The sequence below is a fragment of the Vipera berus genome (assembly GCF_964194415.1).
Source record: "Vipera berus genome assembly, chromosome: 1".
Taxonomy (NCBI): Eukaryota; Metazoa; Chordata; class Lepidosauria; order Squamata; family Viperidae; genus Vipera; species Vipera berus.
Window position 1 is genome coordinate 52,433,121 of NC_138202.1, and position 26,606 is coordinate 52,459,726.

Sequence of the window (26,606 nt, forward strand, 5' to 3'; positions counted from 1 at the left end):
ACACTAAAATTTCCTAATTGCACCTGCAAACATTGAAAAGCTATCTGCAAAAAAATGGCTTAATAAAGACAGTTGCTCTCCCACAGAGGCAGCTAAATGTCTGATCACATTTGAGAAACTGAATTGTCTCACCTTCAAATTAACAGCAGATTGCCTTGGTAAAACTGGTGCTTTGATATGCAAGTGTTTAGAGTAATTTTCATATAATTATTTCTTTTAACTTCTTTTGAAAACAAATATTTATGTTTAAGGACATCTTATTTGGGGACTGTTTAATGCCTTATTTGTACACCAAGATGGTGGCAGGTAAATGGCCTAGATGAAATAACACAAACAAACATGAAAAAAGGGCATTTTATATGATCCTTCTAATCAAGAAATCTTACCGTAAGTGACTATCAACAGCACAAAGTTAACGTTAGAAAATAACCGGACAATGGATTTCAGATAGGAATATTCCTCTGGAGCTGCTGCCTTAATCACAGCCTGGGCCGGACTTGGAGGATATGTAGGCTTTTCCTGAAACACTAAAGAAAGAAGGACAGAACCAGGAATGATTAACTGTCGATTAAAATAAATTAAAATAAAAGCCAGCTGAAAATAAGGTATAAGTAGTCAAACATTTTAAGCCAACCCTTTTCACCATCATTTATTGAACATCTGTAGTGGCCCAATCTGCAAATAACTCTAAAGTATAATGGGTGGATTTACACATCATACCAAGCTGAAACAAACAAACCCTACTTGGCATAATATAGTATTTAGCAACACAAAGTTTAGGAGCAAGAGATTGACAGTTTCCAAAAAATTCATTTTTTCTGGTCCTCATTCTTCTCCACCAGATTTCTGTTCTATTGGGCATCTGTTGTGTCCATGTGCCCATTTTGAATTCAATCCTTTGTACAATTTGGCACTTAATGAAGACTTTTTAAAGGGATCATTCTCCTTCCCAATAACTACTCTAACTCTGTCGCCTCATTTTTGGTTTCCCTCAAAATTTGTATAATCCCTAGCCTGGAACTGATACTCCAGAAATTCAGCACCCACCTTATGGTGGTCCCTATGCCCAATCTTCAACTACATTTAATTATTTTTACTTACCAAAGACAACTAAGATGAAAAGTGCTGTTGCCACACCCGCTGTGATAAAAAACATGATGCCAATATGGTAAGCCAGCTCTTCCTTCTCCTTCAAGTTGGGCACCAGAACTGGGGTGAGGAGGAAACCAGCTGCAATGCCAAGCTAAATGAAAAAATACAAATAACTTGTCACTTCTTAAATAGGCAAGTATCTTTATAATAAATGCCCAAAAGACAAAAATCTTAAATCTATTAATGATCTTAAGAAATTATTTTGTGCATGTGTTTGTATATAGCTTCCTTCAATGTATCATTGCACAGTTCTAAGAGACCAGAAATAAGGATTAAAATATTATAACAACTCACAAAATGATGAAACCTTAGCAGGAATGACAAAAACCTTACAAAACATGTTTATAAATACCAGTTCTGAATGAACAAATACTTGCCTTTCTTTCCAAAAACTTCCAAGGTCAATGAATTTATTTTTCTTAGGGAGTTTCTGGGGTTGCCAAGAAGATGGGTCTCAAACAACTACAAAGAATGCAGGGCAGGGAGCCCTTTTTAAAACACTGTATAAGGCAGGGGTAGGCAACCTTGGCTCTTTCATGACTCCTGGACTTCAACTCCCAGAATTCCTGAGCCAGCCATGCTGGCTCAGGAATTCTGGGAGTTGAAGTCCAGGAGTCATAAAAGAGCCAAGGTTGCCTACCCCTGGTATAAGGTATATTATCTTTCTTTAACATAGCATCTTGCAGATGTGTTGAATTAGAATTGACAAGATTGTAATCCAAAATACCTGGAGGTCACTACCAGTAGCTTGGAGAAGTCTGGCCTACACAGAATTATCTAATTTGGGAATGACATCAATAAAAGAAATTCTCCAGGGACTGCCAGTTTATCTGCTACTGGAGTGGGTGTTATTGAATTGATGAAAGAAACGAAAAAAGAGATTATGTTTAAAAGGAAAACAGAACAAAATTAAGAGGTCATGCCTCATTAGGTACATTCTTCAAAGAACTAAAAAAAATTATAATATGCAGCATTTTTTTAATAGGAGGAACAAGAGAGCTGTCAATAGCTTTCTGAGTGCCTGGAACTCCATGTCAAATCCCCTCCCTTTCCCCATTACAGCTGTACCATAATCAACATAATCAACATTTCTCTCTCAAATATGTTCAACAGTATGAGAAAAGGTCAAATTTTTATCTGTCCCACTAAAAGATCTGTCTTTACAGAGCCTCCATGGTATCTCAAAATGCAATAATAGGTTCAGTAGTGGCAGTTTCATTTGTGGCCAATCAAAAAGTTTGCCCTTTGGGTCCACTGCTTTTATTACTTACAATCACCTCTCAAAGGAAATAGAAACTGAAACCAGCCACAGTATAGATAGAATATCACCCCATCTCAGAATGTGGCTCCACAATAACTATACATTCCCAACATTCTATAACTATCATCATTCTCTTTATTAAGATGTAATGTAGTCATCCATTTCAGGTTGGGTGGATTGGGAAAGCTTTTAGAGCAGGGGTCTTCAAACTCGGCCCTTTTATGACTCATGGACTTCAACTCCCAGGATTCCTCAGCCAGGCATACTGGCTGAAGAATTCTGGGAGTTGAAGTCCATGAGTCATAAAAGGGCCGAGTTTGAAGACCCCTGTTTTAGAGGAACAAATTCAAACACAGGTTTAGAAAATGGAGTTTAAATTTATAATGGGACTTGATTATAACCTTTCAAAAAAATGTGCCTTTGCATGTTGCTGTTTTTCTTTCTCCCCAAAATCCTTGAAAGGTTGTTCTAAAATGTACGGCAAGAATAACACATGGGGATCTCAGGGAAGCATAATGCACAAAGACCCCCCTTTGAGGGAACCCCCGAGAGTGCAGTTCAGAATTGTGAAAAATAAACCAACAAACCACTGAAAACAGAGAAAACTTCAGGAAGAGTTATTAGAAATGAACATTGTAGTGTTATCTCTTTCATTCTAAAAGTTGAATCCTGGTGCCTTCGTGGATATGGAATATTTTTTTGGTCAATAATATGGGATTAGTTGTTGCTCCCTGGATATTTCTCGGTCTAACTTACAGTCCTGGTATTTCCTGACTTGTCCCACCCAAATATTAATCAGGACTGACTTCACTAGTTTCTGATTCAAGATAAGGTCTATCAGGTGCTGCCAACTACTGAAGCTCATTATGACCAATCTGCACTGAAATAAATTAAAGAGATGTATTCTGAAATAAAACAAACTCCTCTAATATAAGAAAAGTATAAATATTCCAGCAGTATGAATAACAAAGATATGCAGCTGAAGCTTTCACATCTACAACATGAATTCCTGCTAGCACTGTCTAAATAGACTTTATTACATCTGTAAAACAGTTTTAATAGTTTTTAATAAAACTACAAATTACATAAATTCTGTAATTGAAAAGCAGGAAGAATTGCATTAACTCCTTCAGGGCTGATATAGTTAACAAAAGAACTGTGGTAAAATAAATAAACAAACAATCCTTACAACTACAGTATATAAAGATATATAGTAAGGGATTAGTGCTGACTAAAGCAGATCAGCTGAACAGGTGTAATTCTTTATTAGGAAACAAGCATATACTGAGGCATTTTATTTCAGATCCATTTTTCTCCCAAGCATAGTTTTCTGGCAAAGGAAACTGGAAAGACAGTCTTCAACAGACTATCATGGTCTCCAAACATTTGAGACTAGTGTCCAAGCTGCCTGATAATGAACAAAGCAAAATCAAAGCTGTTTCCACAGGCTGCGTTTTACATGTGGAATCAGAACGTCTGTTATTATGATTTTCTGTGGTAACTTTGTTTGTTATTGTCCCAAGCTGTTTCACAACAGCAGAGTAAAACAAAATTGAAGGTCAGCAAGCTAAAACACACAGTAGAGACATATGAGGAAAGAGTACTGAGAAAAGTGTTCACAGGTACCAAGTTATTCCCATCTTCTGTCTTTGGAAGACACATCCAAATTCTGAAATGAACTTTGTGTCACATTTAACTTTTTAGAAACAAACTTGTCTCCATGGTAGAACCAAGGATGCCAACTAAGCCTACAAATCATTAACTCCCACAATGTTTGTTGGAGGTCTTCACTTGCCAGACGCTACCCTAGAGTCCTTCTTTATTATCCCATATCCTGAAGCTCATCACCATAATGTACATGCCTGAAAAGTATAACCTGAAGAGGATCAAATTCACCATTATCTTTATATTATTATTATGGTTTGTCATGTAGTCAGCCAGATGTTTATACTGGATCTGTCATTTTTAATCCCCCTATCGAGTCCTTCCCAAGGACTTGATATAGGCAGATGCGAATATTTGATGGTCTTAAATTATTATCGTTAAATTTATGTCACCTATCTCACCATGGGGCTATTCTAGGCAGCTCACAACAATTAAAATGGAAATGAAAAGATATGTAAATATAACAGTAGCAAAGTAATGAAACAATAGAATAAATAATGAAAAAGAAAACAATGAGCATAAAACAATAGGAGCATAAAAGATGGGCAGGCGGGGAAGCAGGGAGGGCTGTGGGAGATGGGGTTTACTATTAATATATTAGCCACCACTAGTGCGGTTCTCCCTCATTGGGTCCCAAGGCCACGTGGCAGAGCCAGGTCTTCAGGCTCTAATAGAAGAGTAGGAGGGTAGACGCAGATCTCACCTTGGAGGATAGGATGATCCAAAGGAAAGATGCTATAGCAGAGAAGGCTGTTCTGGATGCCAATAATCAGAGTTCTTTGACTGACAGGATCCACAGTAGGCCCACTCTGTTGGCACGAGTGTTTATACAGTGTGTATTTGTGTGTGGGTGTGGGTATGTCTCTGTGTGTGTATAGGTAAAGGTTCCCCCGCACATGCGTGCTAGTCGTTTCTGACTCTAGGGGCCGGTGCTCATCTCCGTTTCAAAGCCGAAGAGCCAGCGCTTGTCCGAGGACGTCTCCATGGTCATGTGGCCGGCATGACTAGACGCCAAAGGCACATGGAACGCTGTTACCTTCCCACCGTAGTGGTCCCTATTTTTCTACTTGCATTTTTACGTGCTTTCGAACTGCTAGGTTGGCAGAAGCTGGGACGAGTAACAGGCGCTCACTCTGCTACACGGCACTCGGGATTATACACATATCTCATATATATATATACATATCACACACGTATATGTATATGCATATCTATATATACACACATATACATACACATACATATACAAGACAGGTACATTAAAAATGTACATCTCATGCAAAACATATCTAAGTTATTATATTGTGCAAGAAAAGGCCAATATCAATATATTGTCAATACTGTAATCTTCTCAGTTGGAAAAGGAAACTGCAAACTACTTAATTTATTCACTTTCCAAAACATTCCTGTAAGTAGCAATTGCCTCAGTAAACGTAACCTGGCAAAGAAATTTGGTGATGCACTGATATATTTGTGTTCTGCTTCTGACTAAGGGTTCTGTAATGATCCTTAGGGTCATAACCCAATGTTACCCATTCTGTCTGTATGCCCCTTCCACTCAAAGTGGCAAGTTATGAGGACACACAAAAGCTTGTAGTAGAAAGGGAATTATGCATCTTTTTGTTTCTATTTATGGAAGAAGCGTCGCTAATAGAAATAGATAAAGTTCCCATTCAGTTATGATGGAAGATCTTCTCCTAGTTTCCAAAGTTTCCTAGTTTCTTGCACACCAAAGAAAAAAAAGACAGCTCGATTATTTTCTTTGTAATGTAAATATATATTCACATCCTAAGAATGTAAGGACAGGCCTGTTTGTTCTGGCAGAGGCCCATCTTACTCCAGCATCGCTTCCCACAATGGACATCCAAATGCCTCAGAGTGCTTGCAAGCAGGACACACACACACACACACACACACACACACCCCTCTCCTACCACTGTTCCACTGCCATATTGGTAGCCCCGTCTCCCCCCGTGGCCCCCTCCTCACCAGCAGCCCCCCCGGAGGAGAGTTGCCCCTGGGCACAGCCCATGCGGAGCAGCAAAGCGCAGCCAAGGACATGGCAGCCAGGCAGCGGGGACAAGACTCCACCCTAGTGCCCATCGGGATCAGATGATGCTGTGGGAGATAGGTGGGGTGTGTGGCCGCCATGGCGCTGCAGGACCACCTGGGTGATCTACTGCAGTGGGCCGTGGAGGTGATGGGTGGCCCTGCGGGCAGGGGCAGAGCAGGGGGCGGGGCTGTTTTGGGGCACTCTTTCGCCATCACTGTGCTAAGGGATGCTTTCTTTCATCTACTCAAAATCTGTTTAGCTTTATTGAATGATCTCTGGTTCTAATATTTGAAAAGAAGAAAAAAAGACTTTCCAACTTTCTTCACGCTATATATAATTTTATATACTTCAGTCATGTTCCCCACAGTTGCCTTTCTTCAAAACCAACGTCCCAAGCTTTCTAGCTTATTCTCATAAATATTTCCATTTGAGGCTTCTGATAGTTTAAAATTACAGTCTTCAGCAGTATGATAGTCAATATTTCATTTATTTTCGCCAAGATCAGAAACAGATTGTAATGTAGCTTTATCGGTTGGCAGAAAATTGATTTGATGCTTCAAAAGCATTTGGGAGCAATATTTTGTGAATACTGTTAACAGAGGGATTTTGAGAAATGAAGCTAAATATTATTTAAAAATACTTTTAAAAAAAATGTTGCTTGTTCATTGTTGCCCACTTTCATTCTGTCTGATTTACGCACCTGTCTGAAAATTGCGGAAGTATTGCTTTTGAAAGCAGCCAAAGACTTTATAGTACATTGTTTCTCAGCCATGGCAATTTCAAGATTGGTGGACTACAACTTCCAGAATTCTCCAGAAAGTGTGCTGAAGAATTGTTAAGGCTGAGAAACACTGTTATAGTTGCAAAGCTTGTAGGCCATACTCAGCCCTCCAAAGCCTTTTCTGAGACACCCAAGGCTACTTTCTAAAGACAGTTGAGAAAATGAGCAGCCCTGTCCACGGACACCTCTCCACTCCCATAATCCATGGAAGGAAGGACTGCCAGGCAAAATGAAAGAGAAGAAAAAGCAAGAAAGAAAAAAGACTGAAGGAAAGAAATAGCTCTCTGTTCATCATAAGAGAGAAGAAAAACAGGATTTAGGCAGGTCTTGGAGGATGGGTTTCCCAGATTATATCACCCTAGATATGACCTTGAAACAGATATTATCAACCTAGTAATAAAACCATATATTGGTGTTCTGATTGATAAAATCTCTGCTAGCTAATCAGCTAAAGTGAGATGGCCCTGTTTCATTGTTCTGCTTGCCAGTTAACTATTTCATTGTAAAAGACTTTTATTGTTTGTCATTTATATTTTTTACCTTTATTTTATTTAATAAGCATTTATTATGTTCATGCTATTAACATAATATTCTTCATTTTCTTTATAATTAGTGAGATTTAATAAAGATCAGTATAATACAGCAAGGAAAATATAAAGAAAAGGAATATGTATTATAATGTTACTTTTTTCTTTTTCTTTATACTATAAATGTATTAAAAAGCACTAATTCATTTAGCCAATGAATTTGTCCTTATCGTGATTCAAATTTTTTTCACACAAGGAGCCACTTTCTTTCGGTTCAGCTTCCTATATGGATTGGCTGAATAGGTTCTCCAGGAAATATTTTGCCCATTAATGATTAAAGTAAGTCTGGCAGGTCTTTCAAAGGAATTAAGATTGAATAGACTAATTCCCTTCCAAATTACTGAACAACTTGGCACTGGAAAAATAGAAGATAATGATTTATTTTTGCAAAAAATAAATGCAGTCCTTGCTGGCATCCTGCAATCTCTCAAGGGCAGGATTATAATTCAAAAAGAATACTGGCTCCTACTGATGAAATAAAAGTCTTCTCTCAGCATTAAACTGCTTTTTTATTCTTTAAAGCGAACACCAATTGAAAAATTGAATCTGATACATTACATCAAGTTAGGGCTCTTGGAAAACCTAATTAAAGTTAAAGACCACAAAATACATATTAAGTATAACACTTCAAATAACAATTAAGGATGCCATGTCCACTCCAAACTCCAGGTCTGCTTTGTCTAATTTCTCTTACTGTATATTTGCTTTGTTTAAAACCTAAAAAACTGTGTTACAGTACAACTTAGTTTTTCCCACATGGCCATTACAATATATGTGGGTCTGACCAGAACCACACTTGAGATCAGTGCTTTTTTTGTAAAAGAAAAAGGTGCTGGAACTCACACGTCATACAACCCGCCTTGCCTACCTTACAAGATTCCATCCAAAAAAGGTGCTGGAACTCCGTTCTGAGCGTTCTATGACAAAAAAAGCCCTGCTTGAGATAATGCTTAGCTAGTTTTCCTTATAGTTTCATTTCCTTATATAGATTGTATCTTGCTTTACTGAAGAATCATGGCCCACTCTATTACTCTGTCAACTTGCAATTCTGCTTCCTCCCTTTCCAAAACTATCAGCTCAGCAGCCAATCCAGGCAATTTCTAAAACAACCTTGGCATTTGTAACATATATGGATTTCAAATCCCAGTATTCCTCAGCCAGCATGCTGGCTGGCGAGTTCTGGGAGCTGAAGTCCATAAACGTTACAGTTTATAAAGTTGACAAACGCTACTTGAAGATGACTCCCTAATCTTTTGGGACTGGGGAAACATAACTGGAATTTTAAGAGCTTCTTGTGAGCAGGAAAATGGTTTTTCTATTACAAAAATAGCTGCTATGTCAAATCAGTTATAAAGATGATCTCCTCACAAACACAACTTTCACAACAAAACAGGAAATTAGGCATTAATATTTCTTAGGACCAAACATCTTGCAAAGCTAACAAAACAAGTTTCTGACCTCTTCATCCTACAAAAGGAACGCCTGAAAAGCATCATTTTTATTATTAGCAATGTTCAAACTACGGGTGTTCTTGCTTAACTAGCCAAATCAGCATATATTTGTGCGTGCATATGCACAACAGGAATATCAGTAGGGAAATTCCAAGTTTCATCTGTAAAAATTATGCAGAAAAATACAGCACTAAGAAAATTTGGCATACACCATGATCATAGGCCGGTAACTAACTCTTTCTGAGAAAGTAAAACAACAAAGAATTAGAAGGCATGGCATGAAGTGTCCCAGAAAATGGCATGACAGAAACCACAAAGAGTATGTGTCACATTGCATTATTTGGAAAGGTATAGGTGCATTCAATCTGTGGCACAAATAGCCACAATTTAATTTTAGGGGCTTTAATTTCTGATAGATGTCTTGGGCACTGAGTGATTCAGGAACTGAATAAGCAAGTTCCAGGTACATACATAACACGAAAGCAGACAATGCAATGCCACAGGAACATTCTTAAAGAGATATGATCTGAACACTATAAGTGGAGATGGCCTATCAACCATCCTGAATTTCAAATTCATCATCTTTTTAAATGTTACATATACAATTGTTATCTACAGCCTGCTTCTTGGAGATACAAATCGAATAGCATTGACTCATAGCATCTCGTGACCTACAAACCAAAGGTATAGAGAGTTAAAAATATACTCTATTAATTTACTTCTATTGATTAATTAGTCTATTAATTTGCTTGCTTTTTCTTCACAAGATTGCAAATCTGAAATCACTTCCTTCTATCTTTTTTCCCTGGACACACAAACCCACAAACCCACACACAGAGTGCACACACATGGGGTTTTTTACTCTCATCCTGCCACAATGCAGTTAGCCAAATGCTAGTCTTTGTTATCCCTGTGATCAATTTCCAGCAAATAAATCTCCTTTCTGTTATAACAGCTTCATGACAACTTCACTAGTCATTATTCAGGTTGAATTTTCACTCTCAGGAATGCTCAAATGCATAAACAGATGCATTAATTTTCCCCATGCTTATGAGTTTCAGCAAATGAAGAGATTTCACAAGGGGAGAGAAAGGGTGAATCTTCTGAGCAGCTAAAGAAAGATTGCTGGGAGGATGCAGTACATGTAAAGTTAGAATTGGGAGAGCTGCAGTCCATGGACACTCTTGGAGGACCAGAATCTCCTTCTTGGCTGGCTGGAGGATTCTGGGAGTTGATGTCCTCCCCCCCACCTTCAAATTGCCAAGGGTGAAAAATGATGTTCTAGATAAAAACGTCTTGAAGTTTTAAAGAATCACCTTTGTGCTAGTCAAGGGAAGAACCCATAGAAGGTCAGGAATATTTACACACTCACACAATCTGCATCAATATCTAATACTTCTGACATGCCGAAATCTGCTGAAAGTATTTTGAGACTTTAAATATTAGTCCAAATAATTAAAGTCCTATGTTAGACATCTAATTGATAGCAAAGTATGAAGAGGCCAAGTATTGTATACAATTACAAGATTATGAGAAAACAGAAATGTGTATGTATTGATTGATATGATTTTAAATAGAAATATGATCCATTCATCATCGTGGATATATGGTTAAATGATCTGTAAGCCTGTTAACATAGTGGAGAACGACAATCAACTGCTCAAATGCTAAATGTTGATTGGCAGCGTCATCTTCAAGATCCCTGTTCTACTTTCATTTGTTTAATACTTAGTTGCAATTTAGAGTACCTATTTTGTTAAAATTATACAGATATAATATTCTAGAAAAGAATATTATCTTTTAATCACAAATGAATTGACAGCTACCAAACCAAGAGATGGTCTCAGCTATGCTAAACTGCAGAAACTATACACCTAAAATATTCTGATGAAGTCTCACCTCCCAGCCATAACAAACTGCTTTTATGTTTCCATTTTCTCCATCAAGCATATGAATGTGCAAGAACTAATAGGAGTCCTTGCTCCATGTAACTTGGCATTTTGCTGCTGTAAACTTCATGGTAGCTCTACAAATAGGCACATACAGTTAGAGCTTTTCTAAAATCCAAGTAAAGTAATTCTAAAGATACTATGCAGGGATAAATTATTTATTTCTTTACTGTTACTTTCCATTCAAGCTTACAACTAGATTTACAAATCTAGTTATTTCTGGAGAAACTACATTTTTGCCTGGAATCAACCTGTTTGACCTGAGAACTTTAGAAACAATTAAGAGACAGCACCTAACTCTGGAATGTCCCTTGCATTTTAAAAATGGTTTCTTTATGTCTTTCTAGGTCTGTGACTGAGTGGCCCAAGAACACCCATCTCTCTTTTTGCCTAAAACTGGACTAGCACGGAACCCTAAATGACCACATCAGCTTGGCTCTCTCCTTGCAGTTACAGGCAATCCTCAACTTAGAACCATTTGCTTAATGATTGTTTAAAGTTACAACAGCGGAGTAACTTATTACCTTTTTCACACTTATGCCCATTTGTGCATTCCCATGGTCATGTGATCAAATTTCAGACACTTAGGAACTGGCATGTATTACGACAGTTCCAGTGTCCAGGGGTCATGTGATCACCTTTTGCAACCCTATGACAAGCAACGTCACTGGGGAAGTCAGATCCATTTAACAATCGTGTTACTAACTTAACAACTGCAGTGATTCACAATGACTATAGCAAAAGGTTGCAAAATGGGGCAAAACTCATTTAACAACCATCTTGCTTAGCAATGAAAATTCTGGGCTCAATTGTGGTCATAATCTGAGGATTACCTGTACAATGTTACAAATCATTTGACTGTACCAGTTTTTCCCAACCTGGGAAATGCTATGCCAAAAAATGCTGAAGGAAAAACTCTACTGAATAGTATCATATGTCTACTGTGAAATCTATCTCTTTGACTGTACAGTCCACAGTTTATGGATGGACAGGTATTTATGTATTTTGTTCCCCAAATCTGTATGCTGCTCATTCCCAAATGGTTCCCAAATAGGATCTGAAGTCCAATAAAGCTGAAATGGCTTTAAAGTTTTGCAAGTTTGGCAAAATAATTTTTATGAATTATTTTCATGAATCCTACTTAGTTGTACTCTAAAGGAGCAGAATCATTTTCATTTTGTTTTTGATTTGTGCACCTGCTTGGATTTCAAGATTCTAAATTTCATCACTCCATGCAAACCTTTTAGGCTTTTGCAATCCTCCCTCAATTCACAGTGCCTGACTTCAAAACAAGGAAGAGGCAATTACCCAATACTGATTGTTAACTCTGCCTACACAGTAATTTATCATAGGTGAAGATTTATGTGTTCATTTACATTATTTATATGACCATCCATCGACTCCTGGAGATAAAAAAAGGATTAACACAATCACAGTATACAACCCATTTTGTGCAAGGATAAAACAACCTTAATTACCAAAAAAACCCCACATCAGCTATGTATCCATATCAAGCTCTCCTTTTTAAATTCAAATAGGGAATATTCCATAATAATAATTCTTCCCAAAGTTTTTGGAAATTGGGCGGGATATGAATTGAATATATTATTGCTACAATATTTTTGTTAATAAGATTAGACAGATTATTATTAACCAGCCAATGCTTTTTAATCTTCATTTCCTTCCTACTCTCCACTGCTAACACCTCTTGTGCAAAATAGCTTTTCTGTAACTTTCAGATAACTTGCTCAGAAAAAGGAATTTTAGTTTTCAGATATTTCCAGATACATCAGAAGAACACATACAGTATAGAACACACGTCCTAAAACATGCAGGTAGATGAATGGATGTTCTGAATAAGGCATATTTTATCAATAAAATATGTTTTTACCTGAACAACATTACTACAATAGCCCTATTCTAGTTTCTGACTTCATTTGTAGATTATACATCTAGTTAACATACCACTAAAGTCTACTTTGGACTGCCAACTATCATGAAATCAAAAAATTGGCTCACAATAACCAGTTTAAATCAAATTATTTGGCAAAACCCAATGATATCATACACAAATGGTTGTTCCTCTTAATACACTAAGAGTATACCTGCTGAGAAGGTTACCGGAAAAGTTTAAGCATACTAGGAATCAGAGACAAATCTAGAAAATCAGCAGAAAGAGGTCCATGATTTGGCACTGTAGACATAAAAAACTTTGCATCAAAGGATACCATCTAGAATCTAGATCAATTATTTTCAAATTTGGCAATTGTAAGATGTGCAAACTTCGAATTCCATAATTCATCAGCCAGCTAAGAAACAGTGTTAGGAATAATCTAAAATGGGCAAATAAGCTTACAAAAATTTCTACAATAGATTTTAGTAACTAGACAGAGCTTTATTCCGGTCATATAGTACTAAAAATGAATAACCCCAAAGTATTCCCTAACAAAAAGAACTATTAGCAGCTTTTCCTAAATAGGTAACCTTTGGATGAAAAAATGCAAAGATAAATAGCATGTAAATTAACCAATCACACAAGATCTAACAAAAGATGAATATATTCAATACAAAAGCAATTTTGCAATATAGAGGTGCTTAGGTAGCTTACAGACTTTCACAGAGTCAGCATGTTTCTGGAATGTCAGCATCCATTGATCCTCGGCTCATCATGCAGGTAATTGTATTAGTAGGTTTTCAAAACATAACAGTTCAAACTGTCAAGCTTCAGACAAGATACAATAATAAATCTCATCTCTATACCCTTGTACTCAGGAATGGTTAAATTAATGGCTTCACTGCAGACAAAAATAAGGACAGTTATATACTCAGAAGATATGCCTATTCTAGTGCACAGATATTTTACCCTCCATTCTCCCCCGCCCTTTGTATTACGCTTGTTTGTCCTTTCCACCCACCAAGTCAACAGAAATATGGATGGCCACTTCCTGGTTTTGAAATTAGGAGGCACCCAAACAAAGTTGATGTAATAGCTTTGTCAGTCTGGGAAGAAGTGGTTCCCACCTCACCAAGTCTATTCTTTACACCTCCCTTCCAATGTTCTCTTTTTCCTGATGATCAATAGGGGCCTTGTAACAGATGAAGTTGCCCCTTCATGGATTACTGCCCCTTCATGGATTACTGCCTTGTCGTGGCGAAGGGGCTTGGGTAATTCAATGAAGCTATGAGCTATGCCGTGCAGGGCCACCCAAGACGGACAGGTCATAGCAGAGAGTTCTGACAAAACGTGATCCACTGGAGAAGGAAATGGCAACCCACTCCAGTATCTTTGCCATGAAAACCCTATGGACAGTACCAAAAGGCAAAACAATATGATGCTGGAAGATGACCCCTCAGGTCGGAAGGCGTCCAATATGCTACTGGGGAAGAGCAGAGGGCTAGTACTAGTAGTGCCAGTAAGAATGAAGCGACTGGGCCAAAGCCAAAAGGACACTCAGCTGTGGATGTGTCTGGTGGTGAAAGGAAAGTCCGATGCTGTAAAGATTTTTTCTCCATAGGAACCTGGAATGTAAGATCCATGAATCAAGGAAAGCTGGACATGGTCAAACAAGAGATGACAAGACTGAACATCGACATCTTAGGTATCAGCGAACTAAAATGGACAGGAATGAGTGAATTTAATTCAGATGACCATCAGGTATACTACTGCAGGCAAGAATCCCTCAGAAGAAATGGAGTAGCCTTCATAGTCAATAAAAGAGTAGGAAAAGCAATACTGGGATACAATCCTCAAAATGACAGAATGATCTCAGTTCGAATCCAAGGCAAACCATTCAATATCACAGCAGTCCAAGTCTATGCCCCAACCACCAGTGCTGAAGAGGATGAAATTGACCGGTTCTATGAAGCCCTACAGCACCTTATAGAACTAACACCAAAAAATGATGTCCTTATCATCATGGGGGATTGGAATGCTAAAGTAGGAAGCCAAAAGATAACCGGAATAACAGGCAAGTTTGGCCTTGGAGTACAAAATGAAGCAGGGCACAGGCTGATAGAATTTTGTCAAGAGAATACAATGGTCATAGCAAACACTCTTTTCCAACAACCCAAGAGACGGCTCTACACATGGACATCACCAGACAGTCAACACAGAAATCAGATTTACTATATGCTCTGCAGCCAAAGGTGGAGAAGCTCTATACAGTCAGTAAAAACAAGACCATGAGCTTCTCATTGCAAGGTTTAGGCTTAAACTGAAGGAAGTAGGGAAAAGCACTAGGCCACTCAGGTATGAATTAAATCATATCTCTGTTCAATATACAGTAGAGGTGACAAATAGATTTAAGGAATTAGATCTGATAGACAGAGTGCCTGAAGAACTATGGACAGAGGTTCGCAACATTGTAGAACAGGTAGCAACCAAAACCTTCCCAAAGAAAAAGAAATGCAAGAAAGCAAAATGGCTGTCTGAGGAAGCTTTGCAAATAGCTAAGGAAAGGAGGGAAGCGAAAGGCAAGGGAGAAAAAGAAAGAATGCAGAATTCCAGAGAATAGCTAGAAGAGATAAGAATGCCTTCTTAAATGATCAGTGCAAAGAAATAGAAGAAAACAATAGAATAGGGAGGACCAGAGATCTTTTCAAGAAAATTGGAGAGATGAAGGGAACGTTTCATGCAAAAATGGGCATGATAAAGGACCAAAATGACAGGGACCTAACAGAGGCAGAAGAGATTAAGAAGAGGTGGAAAAATTACACAGAAGAACTATACAAGAATGAGCTTAACGTCCCTGATAACCACAATGAGGTGGTCACTGATCTCGAGCCAGACATCCTACAATGTGAAGTGAAGTGGGCCTTAGGAAAGCTGAGCAACAACAAAGCTAGTGGAGGTGACAGTATTCCAGCTGAGCTATTCAAAATCTTAAAAGATGATGCAGTAAAAGTGCTACACTCAATTTGTCAGCAAATTTGGAAAACTCAACAGTGGCCACAGGATTGGAAAAGATCAGTTTACATTCCAAAGGCAGGGCTAGATGAATCAAAAGTTGGAATTAAGATTGCTGGAAGAAATATCAACAACCGAAGATATGTAGATGATACCACTCTAATGGCAGAAAGTGAAGAAGAACTAAAGAGCCTCTTGTTGCGGGTGAAGAAGGAGAGTGCAAAACCTGGGTTGAAACTTAACATTAAGAAAACCAAGATCATGGCATGCGGCCCTCTCAATTCCTGGCAAATAGATGGGGAAGAAATGGAGGCAGTGACAGATTTTATTTTCCTGGGCTCCAAGATCACTGCAGATGGGGACTGTAGCCAAGAAATTAAAAGACGCTTGCTCCTCGGGAGGAAAGCCATGGCAAATCTAGACAGTACACTAAAAAGCAGATATATCACCCTGTCAACAAAAGTGCGTATAGTCAAGGCTATGGTCTGTTTACATTCCAATTTCAAAGAAAGGCAGTGCCAAAGAATGTTCAAACTATCGCACCATTGCACTCATTTCTCATGCTAGTAAAGTTATGCTTAAAATCCTACAAGCTAGACTCCAACAGTATGTGGATCGAGAACTACCAGAAGTACAGGCAGGATTTCGAAGAGGCAGAGGAACTAGAGATCAAATTGCCAACATACGCTGGATCATGGAGAAAGCTAGAGAGTTCCAGAAAAACATCTACTTCTTCTTCATTGACTATGCTAAAGCCTTTGATTGTGTGGATCATAACAAACTGTGGCAAGTTCTTAAAGAGATGGGTGTACCAGACCATCTTATTTGTCTCTTGAGAAACCTATATGTGGGCCAAGAAGCAACAGTGAGAACTAGACACGGAACCACTGATTGGTTCAAAATTGGGAAAGGAGTCTGTCAAGGCTGTATACTGTCACCCTGCCTATTTAACTTACCGTATATGCAGAGCACATCATGAGAAAGGCAGGGCTAGATGAATCAAAAGTTGGAATTAAGATTGCCGGAAGAAATATCAACACCTAAGATATGCAGATGATACCACTCTAATGGCAGAAAGTGAAGAACAACTAAAGAGCCTCTTGTTGCAGGTGAAGAAGGAGAGTGCAAAACTTGGGTTGAAACTTAACATTAAGAAAACCAAGATCATGGCATCCGGCCCTCTCAATTCCTGGCAAATAGATGGGGAAGAAATGGAGGTAGCTTTTTGGATTAAAATTTGGTGGAATATGCAAAATATATTTAAGAAAAGGATAAAGTTTTCTCCGCAGTTGTTTTTGTTGGGTATTATTACAGATACTACTGTTATAGACACTAAATTGATGTTGAACCTAATTACCGCAGCGAGACTTTTAGTAGCGCAATATTGGAAGAAGGAGGAACTGCCGACTATAGAAGAGTGGACTTTGAAAGTTTCTAACCTGGTGGAAATGGCAAAGATTTCAGCATATTTGAAAGAACAATCGCAACAGAGATATATTGTGGAACGGAGAAGATGGATTGAATATATTCAGAATAAATATGGGACTAAAAAGTTTCACTTAGCATTTGAATAAGTAGTGGTTTTATATGATGTATAATTAGTTGTTATTTGTTAGCAATATGATGACTATGGAGAGTTAAAGTGCGACAGAATTTAACGTTTTATTTTTGGGTTGTTAGCATATTTTAGCTTATGTTTGTAATATTATACCCTGTATTCAGCTCTGGGAAGTCGGGGAGGGGGGAGGGGTTGGGGAAAGGGGAGGGAGAGGTGGGGGTTTTTCTATTTTTTTGGTTCTTTTTTTATCTTAAAATGTATTGTAAAACTTTTCAATAAAAAAAAAGAAATGGAGGTAGTGACAGATTTTATTTTCCTGGGCTCCAAGATCACTGCAGATGGGGACTGTAGCCAAGAAATTAAAAGACGCTTGCTCCTTGGGAGGAAAGCCATGCCAAATCTAGACAGCACACTAAAAAGCAGAGATATCACCCTGTCAACAAAAGTGCGTATAGTCAAGGCTATGGTCTTCCCAGTTGCAATGTATGGCAGTGACAGTTGCACCATAAAAAAGGCTGAGCGCCAAAGAATTGAGGCCTTTGAACTATGGTGCTGGAGAGTACTCCTGCGAGTCCCTTGGACTGCAAGGCGATCAAACCGGTCAGTCCTAGAGGAGATCAACCCTGACTGCTCTTTAGAAGGCCAGATCCTGAAGCTAAAACTCAAATACTTTGGCCACCCAATGAGAAGGAAGGACTCACTGGAGAAGAGCCTAATGCTGGGAAAGGTTGAGGGCAATAGAAGAAGGGACGACAGAGAATGAGGTGGCTGGATGGAGTCACTGAAGCAGTAGGCGTGAGCTTAAATGGACTCCAGAAGATGGTAAAGGACAGGAAGGCCTGGAGGAACATTGTCCATAGGGTCGCAATGGGTCGTACACAACTTCGCAGCTAACAACAACAACAACAGATGTTGATCACTGAAGGAGCCAGAAAGTTCAGCAGAAGGTATGGACTGTAGCCTGTTAGGGAAAGCATGAACCTAGTAGATACTGGGAGAAACGTAAGTGTTATAGGATGAGTGGCCATATAAATGCTTTAAATAAATAAAATATTATAAGTAAACTTAGTCATAGAGAAATGATCAGACTAATTATCTTGCTGATCTATTACATAGCAACAAAGGTATTATTTTAAGGTTACATCTGTTATCTCTGTTTTATTATCCAAGAAGAGAGGAAAGATAGAGCTTTACATGCAAATAGTTGAAGCAGAACTTTCAAAAAAGGATGGCATCTATTAGAAATTAGATAATGGAATAAGTCATAGTTCTAAAACATTTGATGAAAGAACAAAACAACTGTCTCAAGGCTGTAGTAGAAGCCATGGCAAGGGAATGAAGTGGACTATCTTGGAGAAGGGGCTAATTACCACCAGAACAGTAGCCAGGCTATATATGTAGTTTTAAAGAGTAGGAATAAGGGACGCGGTGGCTCAGTGGGTTAGGTCGCTGAGCTTGTCGATCAGAAGGTTGGCAGTTTGGCGGGTCGAATCCCGAGTGCCACGTAGCAGAGTGAGCGCCTGTTACTCATCCCAGCTTCTGCCAACCTAGCAGTTCAAAAGCACGTAAAAAATGCAAGTAGAAAAATAGGGACCACTACGGTGGGAAGGTAACAGTGTTCCGTGCGCCTTTGGCGTCTAGTCATGCCGGCCACGTGACCACGGAGACGTCCTTGGACAAGTGCTGGCTTTGAAACGGAGATGAGCACCGGCCCCTAGAGTCAGAAACGACTAGCACGCATGTGCGGGGGAACCTTTACCTTTACCTTTACCTTTAAAGTGTAGGAAAATTGTTTCCCTAATTCTCTTTGCGGGAACAGATAAAAGAATCCAGCAGTTTGTTACTTCATTATATTTCTATGCTGATGCAAAATATACTATCTCTCCATAGCCTACACCCACAAAAAATAATAATACAAAATCAGAATAAATGATCTTGTGCAAAACATTCAACTAAGCACAATGGTAACAGCTCTTACTCTACAATTGCTTTCTGGAACAAACTGATCTTCAACAATGCCTGTGAACCTCAACAAGGCCTTTCTTTTCATGGCCTTCAGACTGGGAGATAGCTCTTTATTATGGCCTAAAGAACCACCGATTCCTGCCTTAACAGCTTCATTCCTCACCCAGCCAAACACAAATATAAAAGAGACTCCACACTCAAACATAATTTGTTTCATTCATGAAATCTTCTTCAATGATATATTTTTTAAAATATGGTTAATCCATAAATACACTTTATTCTATTTATATAATTTATAGATCCATTTCCCTACTCAACAAGCCAAAGCCATACTTCTCTGACAGAAAAACTCACTTTGAAAGGAAAGCCTTTAGAATTTATACTGCCAACTTGATGAGGGGAAAAAAATCTGGGAAGACATCCTGTTCTGTATAGGGCATGTAATGCCATTCTGAGTTAATGTTCTTTGCTCTGGCAGCTAGAGAATGAGCTAAAGTATAAACCACTGATTATTTCAGATCTAATAGCAGCAGAAAAGGGACGCGGTGGCTCAGTGGGTTAGGACGCTGAGCTTGTCGATCAGAAGGTCGGCAGTTTGGCAGGTCGAATCCCGAGTGCCGCGTAACAGAGTGAGCGCCTGTTACTCGTCCCAGCTTCTGCCAACCTAGCAGTTCGAAAGCACGTAAAAATGCAAGTAGAAAAATAGGGACCACTACGGTGGGAAGGTAACAGCGTTCCGTGTGCCTTTGGCGTCTAGTCATGCCGGCCACATGACCACAGAGACGTCCTCGGACAAGCGCTGGCTCTTCGGCTTTGAAACGGAGATGAGCACCGGCCCCTAGAGTAGGAAACGACTAGCACGCATGTGCGGGGGAACCTTTACCTTTACCTAATAGCAGCAGAATTACCTCCTAAACTTAGAAACGATCCATTCACAACACTGAACCATAACAGATACATACTCCAAGAAAATACAGTGAACTTGGTAGACATACATGTAGTTCTCAACTTAGGACCAGTAGTTTAGTGACTTTGAACTTATGACAGACCCTCCAACTTACAACTCAGATTCAAAGTTCCAATGGCCAGGCCCTCCCTTGTGGGCATATGATCACATTTAAAGCACTAGGCAAGGAGCCCATATTTACAGTGTTTTGCAGCATCCCACGGTCACAATTTTTCTTTTTTGCCAGAAACCGGCATTTACTTCTAGTTTCCAGTAAAGAAACTGCCCATTGTGGAAAATGAGTTCACTTTATGACAGCTGCTTTTGTTTAACAACTGCTGCAAAAAAAAATGTAAAATCAAGCCCATCGAATAAGTCAAACACTACTGAAGTGCAGTTTTTAAAATATTAACATTCCTATAAAACTCCTCATCCCAAACTTCCATTTTTAACAATGTCCCTTTGGCTACTTGTTCATTAGTTTTCCTACACTGATTCATTGGGTGTCTGGATCACATGTAATTATTTATTAGACTGATATCCCTCCTTTCCTTCAGGAATTGAAAGTGGCACTTTCTCCTCCCGTTTTTTCCAACAATAGCAACCTTGCAAGTTAGATTGGGCTGAGAACGATTATATGACCCAAAGGCACCCAAGGAGTTTCCAGGGCTGAGGCGAACTAAAAGCCTGCCCTCCCTGCTCCTAATCCAGCATCATCATCATCATTACATCACATCGGCCTTCCCCTCCCCCCCCCGCCTCTTTTCAGAAAATGAAAATGTTTATATAACACATACCATTTGTGAAGAAGATACAATTGAATTGAATTGAGCTTTATTTGGCAAAGTGTGATTAGACACAGAAGGAATTTGTCTCCAGTACAGAAGCACTAAGCGTACATGCAAAGCAACAGAACCATCATGATCATCATCATTATAAAGGGATGTCATTATCAAAGGAAGCTTCTAGTATAGATTTTTGAAATTTAACACCAATCCCAATGGGATCTCAATATCCATCCTGCAAGGTCTGCTTCACGGACATTCCTCTCTGGAGGTTTCATGCTCTCTCTCCTCCATCCCATTCCCAGCCTCAGGTGGTTTGGCTTTGTCTGGGTGCTTTCATTAAGCCCTAATCCAGTTTGCATACTTGTAATTCCCTGACGATCTAATCCAGTGTCTCTGCCTACAGAGAGACCTTTCACTCACAAGTCTACAATATTTAAAGAATGTGTTGTGTGTGTGCTTTTTGTCTGACTTTTCCAAGCTGCAAACTTTTTTTGGGGGGTGGGTGGGTGAGCGAGAGAGTCAAGGACTGTTTGGTTTTCTCTTTCTGCCCGAGTCTAAGCAACTCACTTTTTGTTTACATCCCTCTGTAGCTGACTATTTCGTTTCCTACCTGATTGCCGAAGACAGCGATGGAGCAGGCGCTCGAGACCTCTCGGGGGCCAAACCAGACGGACGCGATGCGGGACGGCATGCCCAGGATGAAGACTTGCGCCAGGGAACAGATGATCTGTCCCAGGACCGTGACTGGGAACAGATGGGGCTCCGCGCTGCCCGTCTTCACCCAGGCTCCCAAGCAATTGAGGGCGGACCCGGCCAGGGCAATGAGCCGCAGCCCCTTCAGGTCGAGGAGCCAGGCGACAGGGAACAAGAGGGGGATGTAGACGATCATGTAGCACATGGAGAGCCAGTCGATGGCGAAAGGAGTCACGTCGTAAAACCTGGCAAAGATCAAGTTGATGCTGCCGTACTGGATCCACTGGAAGGCGTTGCAGAAGGAGTAGGAGCTGAAGAGCAGAACGATCACCCACCGGCGCCAGGTCAGGCGGACCTCCGGCGCCAGTGCCGGGATTGACCCGTTAGGAGTCTCTGCTTCCACCAGCTCCGGCTTCGCCTCTTGCAACATGTCGGGCTTCTCTAGACACCCCATGCCTGTCTTGGCGAGTTCTGCCTCCCGGGATCAAAGGAGAGAATGGCCACCAGAGGCTCAAACGAGCTCCTTAAAGCTGACGCTCCGGCTGCTTTTGCTTCTCCGCCTGTTAACCCCCGTTTTATAGGCAACAACCCCCCCACACACATGCCTCCCTCTTTGCTCTGCTCTTTCGCAACTTTTTCTAACTGCCCTTGGCACGTGATACTATGCCCTGCCCTCCCGACGACGCCAACTCCGCTGCCCGGGACGGGGATTAGTCACCTGTCTGCCCCGCCACGCCTCTCTGGCCGTGGATTGGCCCTCGATGCCCCGCCCCCTCAGAGAGGCTCCTTATTTCTATGGAAACATTCTGGTTCTCTTCTTCTTCTTCGGTCTTGGGACGTAGGCAGGAGAGCTGGTGGAGATCGGCTGAGTTGAGTAATCTGGTATTCGCAAGATCCCTCTGCCTGTTATCTCCCGGGCGCCGACAATCAACTCCTTCTGCGTGCAATTTAGCCGGGGGACTTTGCTCTCCCCGGTCAAAGAATCTCCCGTTTGCTTTAGAGCATTTTAAGGGAAGATTCTGCCCGTCGGATGAAGAACTGGCGGCTTGCTTGTAGGGCGCTCCGCGTAGAAAAGGCTGGGCTAGCCTCAGCTGCTCAATATCCAGTATCCTCCGTTCATCGGGCTATTCAACGTTATAAAGCAATACATTGTGTTTGTAGAGAAGCTTTGAAATCTTTCTGCGACCTCCGTTCCAAGCGCTGACACCCACTCGCGTTGCAGGCAAAATTTTACCATAGTAGGTCATGCTTCTGGTTTAAATCATTTACTAGAGGCTTATTGCGGGTTTTTTATACTATTTATTGTTTTAGCTTGGGCTCTGTTTAATCCTCTTTTAACTTTTGTATTTTGCATTTTATATGTGCCCTGTTCACCGCCCTGGGTCCTTCAGGAGAAGGGCGGTATACAAATATAATAAATAAATAAATAAATAACAGAGAAGGAGTTACTCTAGATAAGAAGGATGGCTGAATGTTGTGAATAAGAAGATTCAAGAAGATCTACTACTCCAGCTTGCACATAAGCTTGCCAAGAGGAGTGTTGTTTAATTTTAGAAAGAGATGAGCTTTCTAAAGGGATAAACAACCACCCCTTAAAGCAACTTTCCCCACCCTGGGGCTTTCCTGATTGGCATTGCAACTCCCAGAATGTATGCCTATCTCCCATTAATGAGTAATGTGCCTTTATAAGTATCAGTAGCTGGGATTGTGGGCAAGTTCTGGGAAGATTGCTGTGACTGAGCTTGTACAGCATGCCAAGTTTTCTTAACCACAGCTTACTGAATAAACCACATTAAATGGGTTCATACAACAAACTAAGGCAAAACTAGATAAGCAATGTAATGTATCTATTTGAAAGTTATATGGCTGCCCGTCTCAGATAATGTGACTCCAGGCCTTATCTGCACCACCACATTCAGGACCAATTGCAACTTCTGTGTGGTCTTCAACAGCAGTGCCATATAGAGGGTGTTGCAACAGTCCAGTCAGAAGATCAATAAGGTATGAATGATTGTGGGGAGGACTTCTCAATCCAAAAATATAATAGCACTGACGATGTTACCTAATTTGGGTAATGAAATGTCTGCAAGAAAACAACCAAGCTCAGAGAGCACCAACCCTGAGTTACAAATATTCTTCATTGGAAAAACAGGTGCAATTAACACATCAAACAAAGTCATGCAAAATACCAGAGCTTTGAGTCCAAAAGAGCCCCTAAATAGCACACCGCATCTGAGCAAGGCAGTACAACCCCCACTCAGACTTGGAGGAACTATGTGGGGCCAATACCCAAAGCTACTTGGTTCTCATAGAGTTGGACTAAAGCTTGTTCTTCCCTATTGAGGCTCCTCCAGCTTTCAGGCACTTTGACAACCAGGAGAAATGATGTACAATGATGTACAATCATTTATTTATTAAATAAATGTATGTGGCTGCCCAACTCGCAGAGTGACTGTACAGAGAAGCTTCATTTAGATGTCCAGGAGAAAGGAGTGCCCTGAGGCACCCCACAAAATAGGGGCCTTGGAATAGACTGCTTCTCCCCCAAAACTGGAAACAGCCCCAACACAACTCAGCTAAACTTAAAAATACTCAGTCCTTCTCTCAATCCCAATATTACCATGTTCAAACTGCAGCTATAAAATATTAGGAAGGGAAAGGACTCATAGTTGATGTATTGCCTGTACATTCATTAACCAGTGTCATTGGTATTTGTTTGAAATATCCTGTTTACAGCTCATTAATGGAGATTTTTTTAAAGATGTATTATTTAAACATGCAAAATATTAATAAACAACAAAAATTACATTGGTAGCATTACACAAAATTCAAACTTCCTCTGGTGCATATAGACATAAGAGTACTAGAACAAGAAAACTTCATAAGCCATTTAAAGAGATTTAGTGTAACAAACCTATTAATAGTTTCTTTTAATACTTCCTGTATTCTGAGATATTTTATCCTACAAATGAAACCTGCCACCAAGTCCTTCGAATGACGTTTTCTAATTGTCCTTTTTTAACCAAATCTATCCATCCATCAAAAGCTCCAATTGCACTTTAGACCCTGTTCCTTCCTGTAACTTCTCATTTGAGATGTTTGTTTTCGTTATCTTACACTGATGGCATTGAATCTTGGCTGTCTCCTAATCTGTTCCTTCTGGGGAAAGAAATGATTCAAAGAAATTCATCCCATCTATCAGAGTTCCTAAACTTTTTGCCATCTCACCTCCCTTTAGTGTAATCTTAATGTACACAATTGCTCTAGAACTACAAACACCAAAATGAACAATGAAAACAATGGAACTTGTTTTTGTAGCAATGTAGAAAGTTCTTCATACTTCCCCTGGACTTGATCTGCACTTTCCCAAGTGAGGTACATCTCACAGTTTGAAAAATCCTGCCACACATGAAAGAAGCTCTGTCCAAACTATTGTTTGGGATTTGGTATCGTCAGATGGATCTACATTTAGCGTTCGGGGTGGCAAAATTAATTAGTTAAAACTTAATGCCAGTAATTATTTCTTCAGATATTATTTCTGACTCATTTGAATAACCATTGATTTAGATCAAAAACAAGGAGGAATATTTTAAATTGATAGAAGATGCAGTCAAAAGGAAATAGGCATGAATTTGAACAAACACTGTTGTCTTTCAGACTGTTAAAATGACCCTGGTTCTATTATAAGATTGCAGGGGAACAAAGTCTAAGATAAATTGTTTGTTTGTTTATAAAATTTCTGACTGATTCAATCTCCAGGTGATCTGCAAAATATGGTCTGAGTTCATGCTAGTTGAGTGTTCCCTTATGGGCCTTGCTGTTTCTGAGAGAAGAGATAAATATATTTTCCCTGTGACAAAATATCCTTTCAGCTTAACCACAAACATTTTTATTTTTTCAGATGATTACTGTATATCAGTTACTAAGTTTTCATTTTAAATGTTTGAATTTATATTCCATTCTTATGAATTTAAGGACAAACAGCACTTTCAAAAACCAAGCAAATGCACACAGGCTCTTGCCACTATCAAAGTACCTCAGTACTGACCTGCTAAAGCTCATGCTGCTCATTCTCCATTGGTTTGTTCAGGCTAAATAGCAAAGGAGTTTGTTATTTTTTATGCCCTACATTGCCGTGGGTTCAATTCAGGAAAGGACTTTATCCTGAAGGCTTATAACATGTGCATCAGCAAAACTGTCACACACTGGACATGCTGCATTCAGTCAGGACTAGAATGGGCACAATGAAGAGGATGATGCAGGTTATTAAGACTCTTTTATTCTCTTGGACTTAGCAGAAGTAAAATGTGAGTCCACATTCCCCAGCTACCATAGCAAAGGGATATTAATTGTGCAAAAAGGTAGCACATTGTCTCCAAGGCCTAAATCTGAAAAAATATACACTTTTCTGAAGTGTAGAGGTCTAAAGCAGGGCTTTTCAACCAGTGGTACGGGTACCACCTGTGGTACATTGGCATCTGGCAGGTGGTACGCAACCATCCTAGAAAAGTGGTAGCGGGGAAGGGGAATGAGCTGAACTGGTAGCAGCACCACGCAAGCCTGAGCGAGAAATGGCTGGAGCTGCAGGGCTGTCAGGGCTCAGTGGAAGTGCCAGGATCAGTGCTTCTTCGGGGCTGTCAGGGCTCCAGCTGGAGCTTGGTGCTGATCCTGGCGCTTCTGAGCCCAGAAGAAGCGCCGATCAGCTGGAATGTTGCAGCATCGCCAGGGTCTTGTGATTTACATTCAGATGCTTGGCAACTAATTCATATTTATGACAGTCATAGTGTCCCAGGGTCATGTGAAGTGACCAAAACCTGCTGCACTCACCCAGAAGAGGGACATGGGAATAAA

At 39.9% G+C, this 26,606-nt stretch overlaps 1 protein-coding gene across 3 annotated transcripts in view; it reads right to left on the reverse strand.

Moving 5' to 3' along the window:
* The window catches only part of FLVCR2 (FLVCR choline and putative heme transporter 2), a 50,786-nt gene extending 28,415 nt beyond the window's left edge, over nucleotides 1-22,371 (reverse strand). For all 3 annotated transcript variants that reach the window (XR_014025996.1, XM_081324292.1, XM_081324291.1), the window contains exons 1-3: nucleotides 21,673-22,371; nucleotides 1,102-1,243; nucleotides 387-527 (exon numbers count right to left, since the gene is read on the reverse strand). Coding sequence is in view for 2 of the 3 variants with exons in the window: in XM_081324292.1 (XP_081180418.1) it covers nucleotides 387-527; nucleotides 1,102-1,243; nucleotides 21,673-22,209 (820 nt within the window). In the remaining variant the exon portion in view is untranslated. The remainder of the gene's footprint in view (nucleotides 1-386; nucleotides 528-1,101; nucleotides 1,244-21,672) is intronic.
* Nucleotides 22,372-26,606: the final 4,235 nt, after the last annotated feature.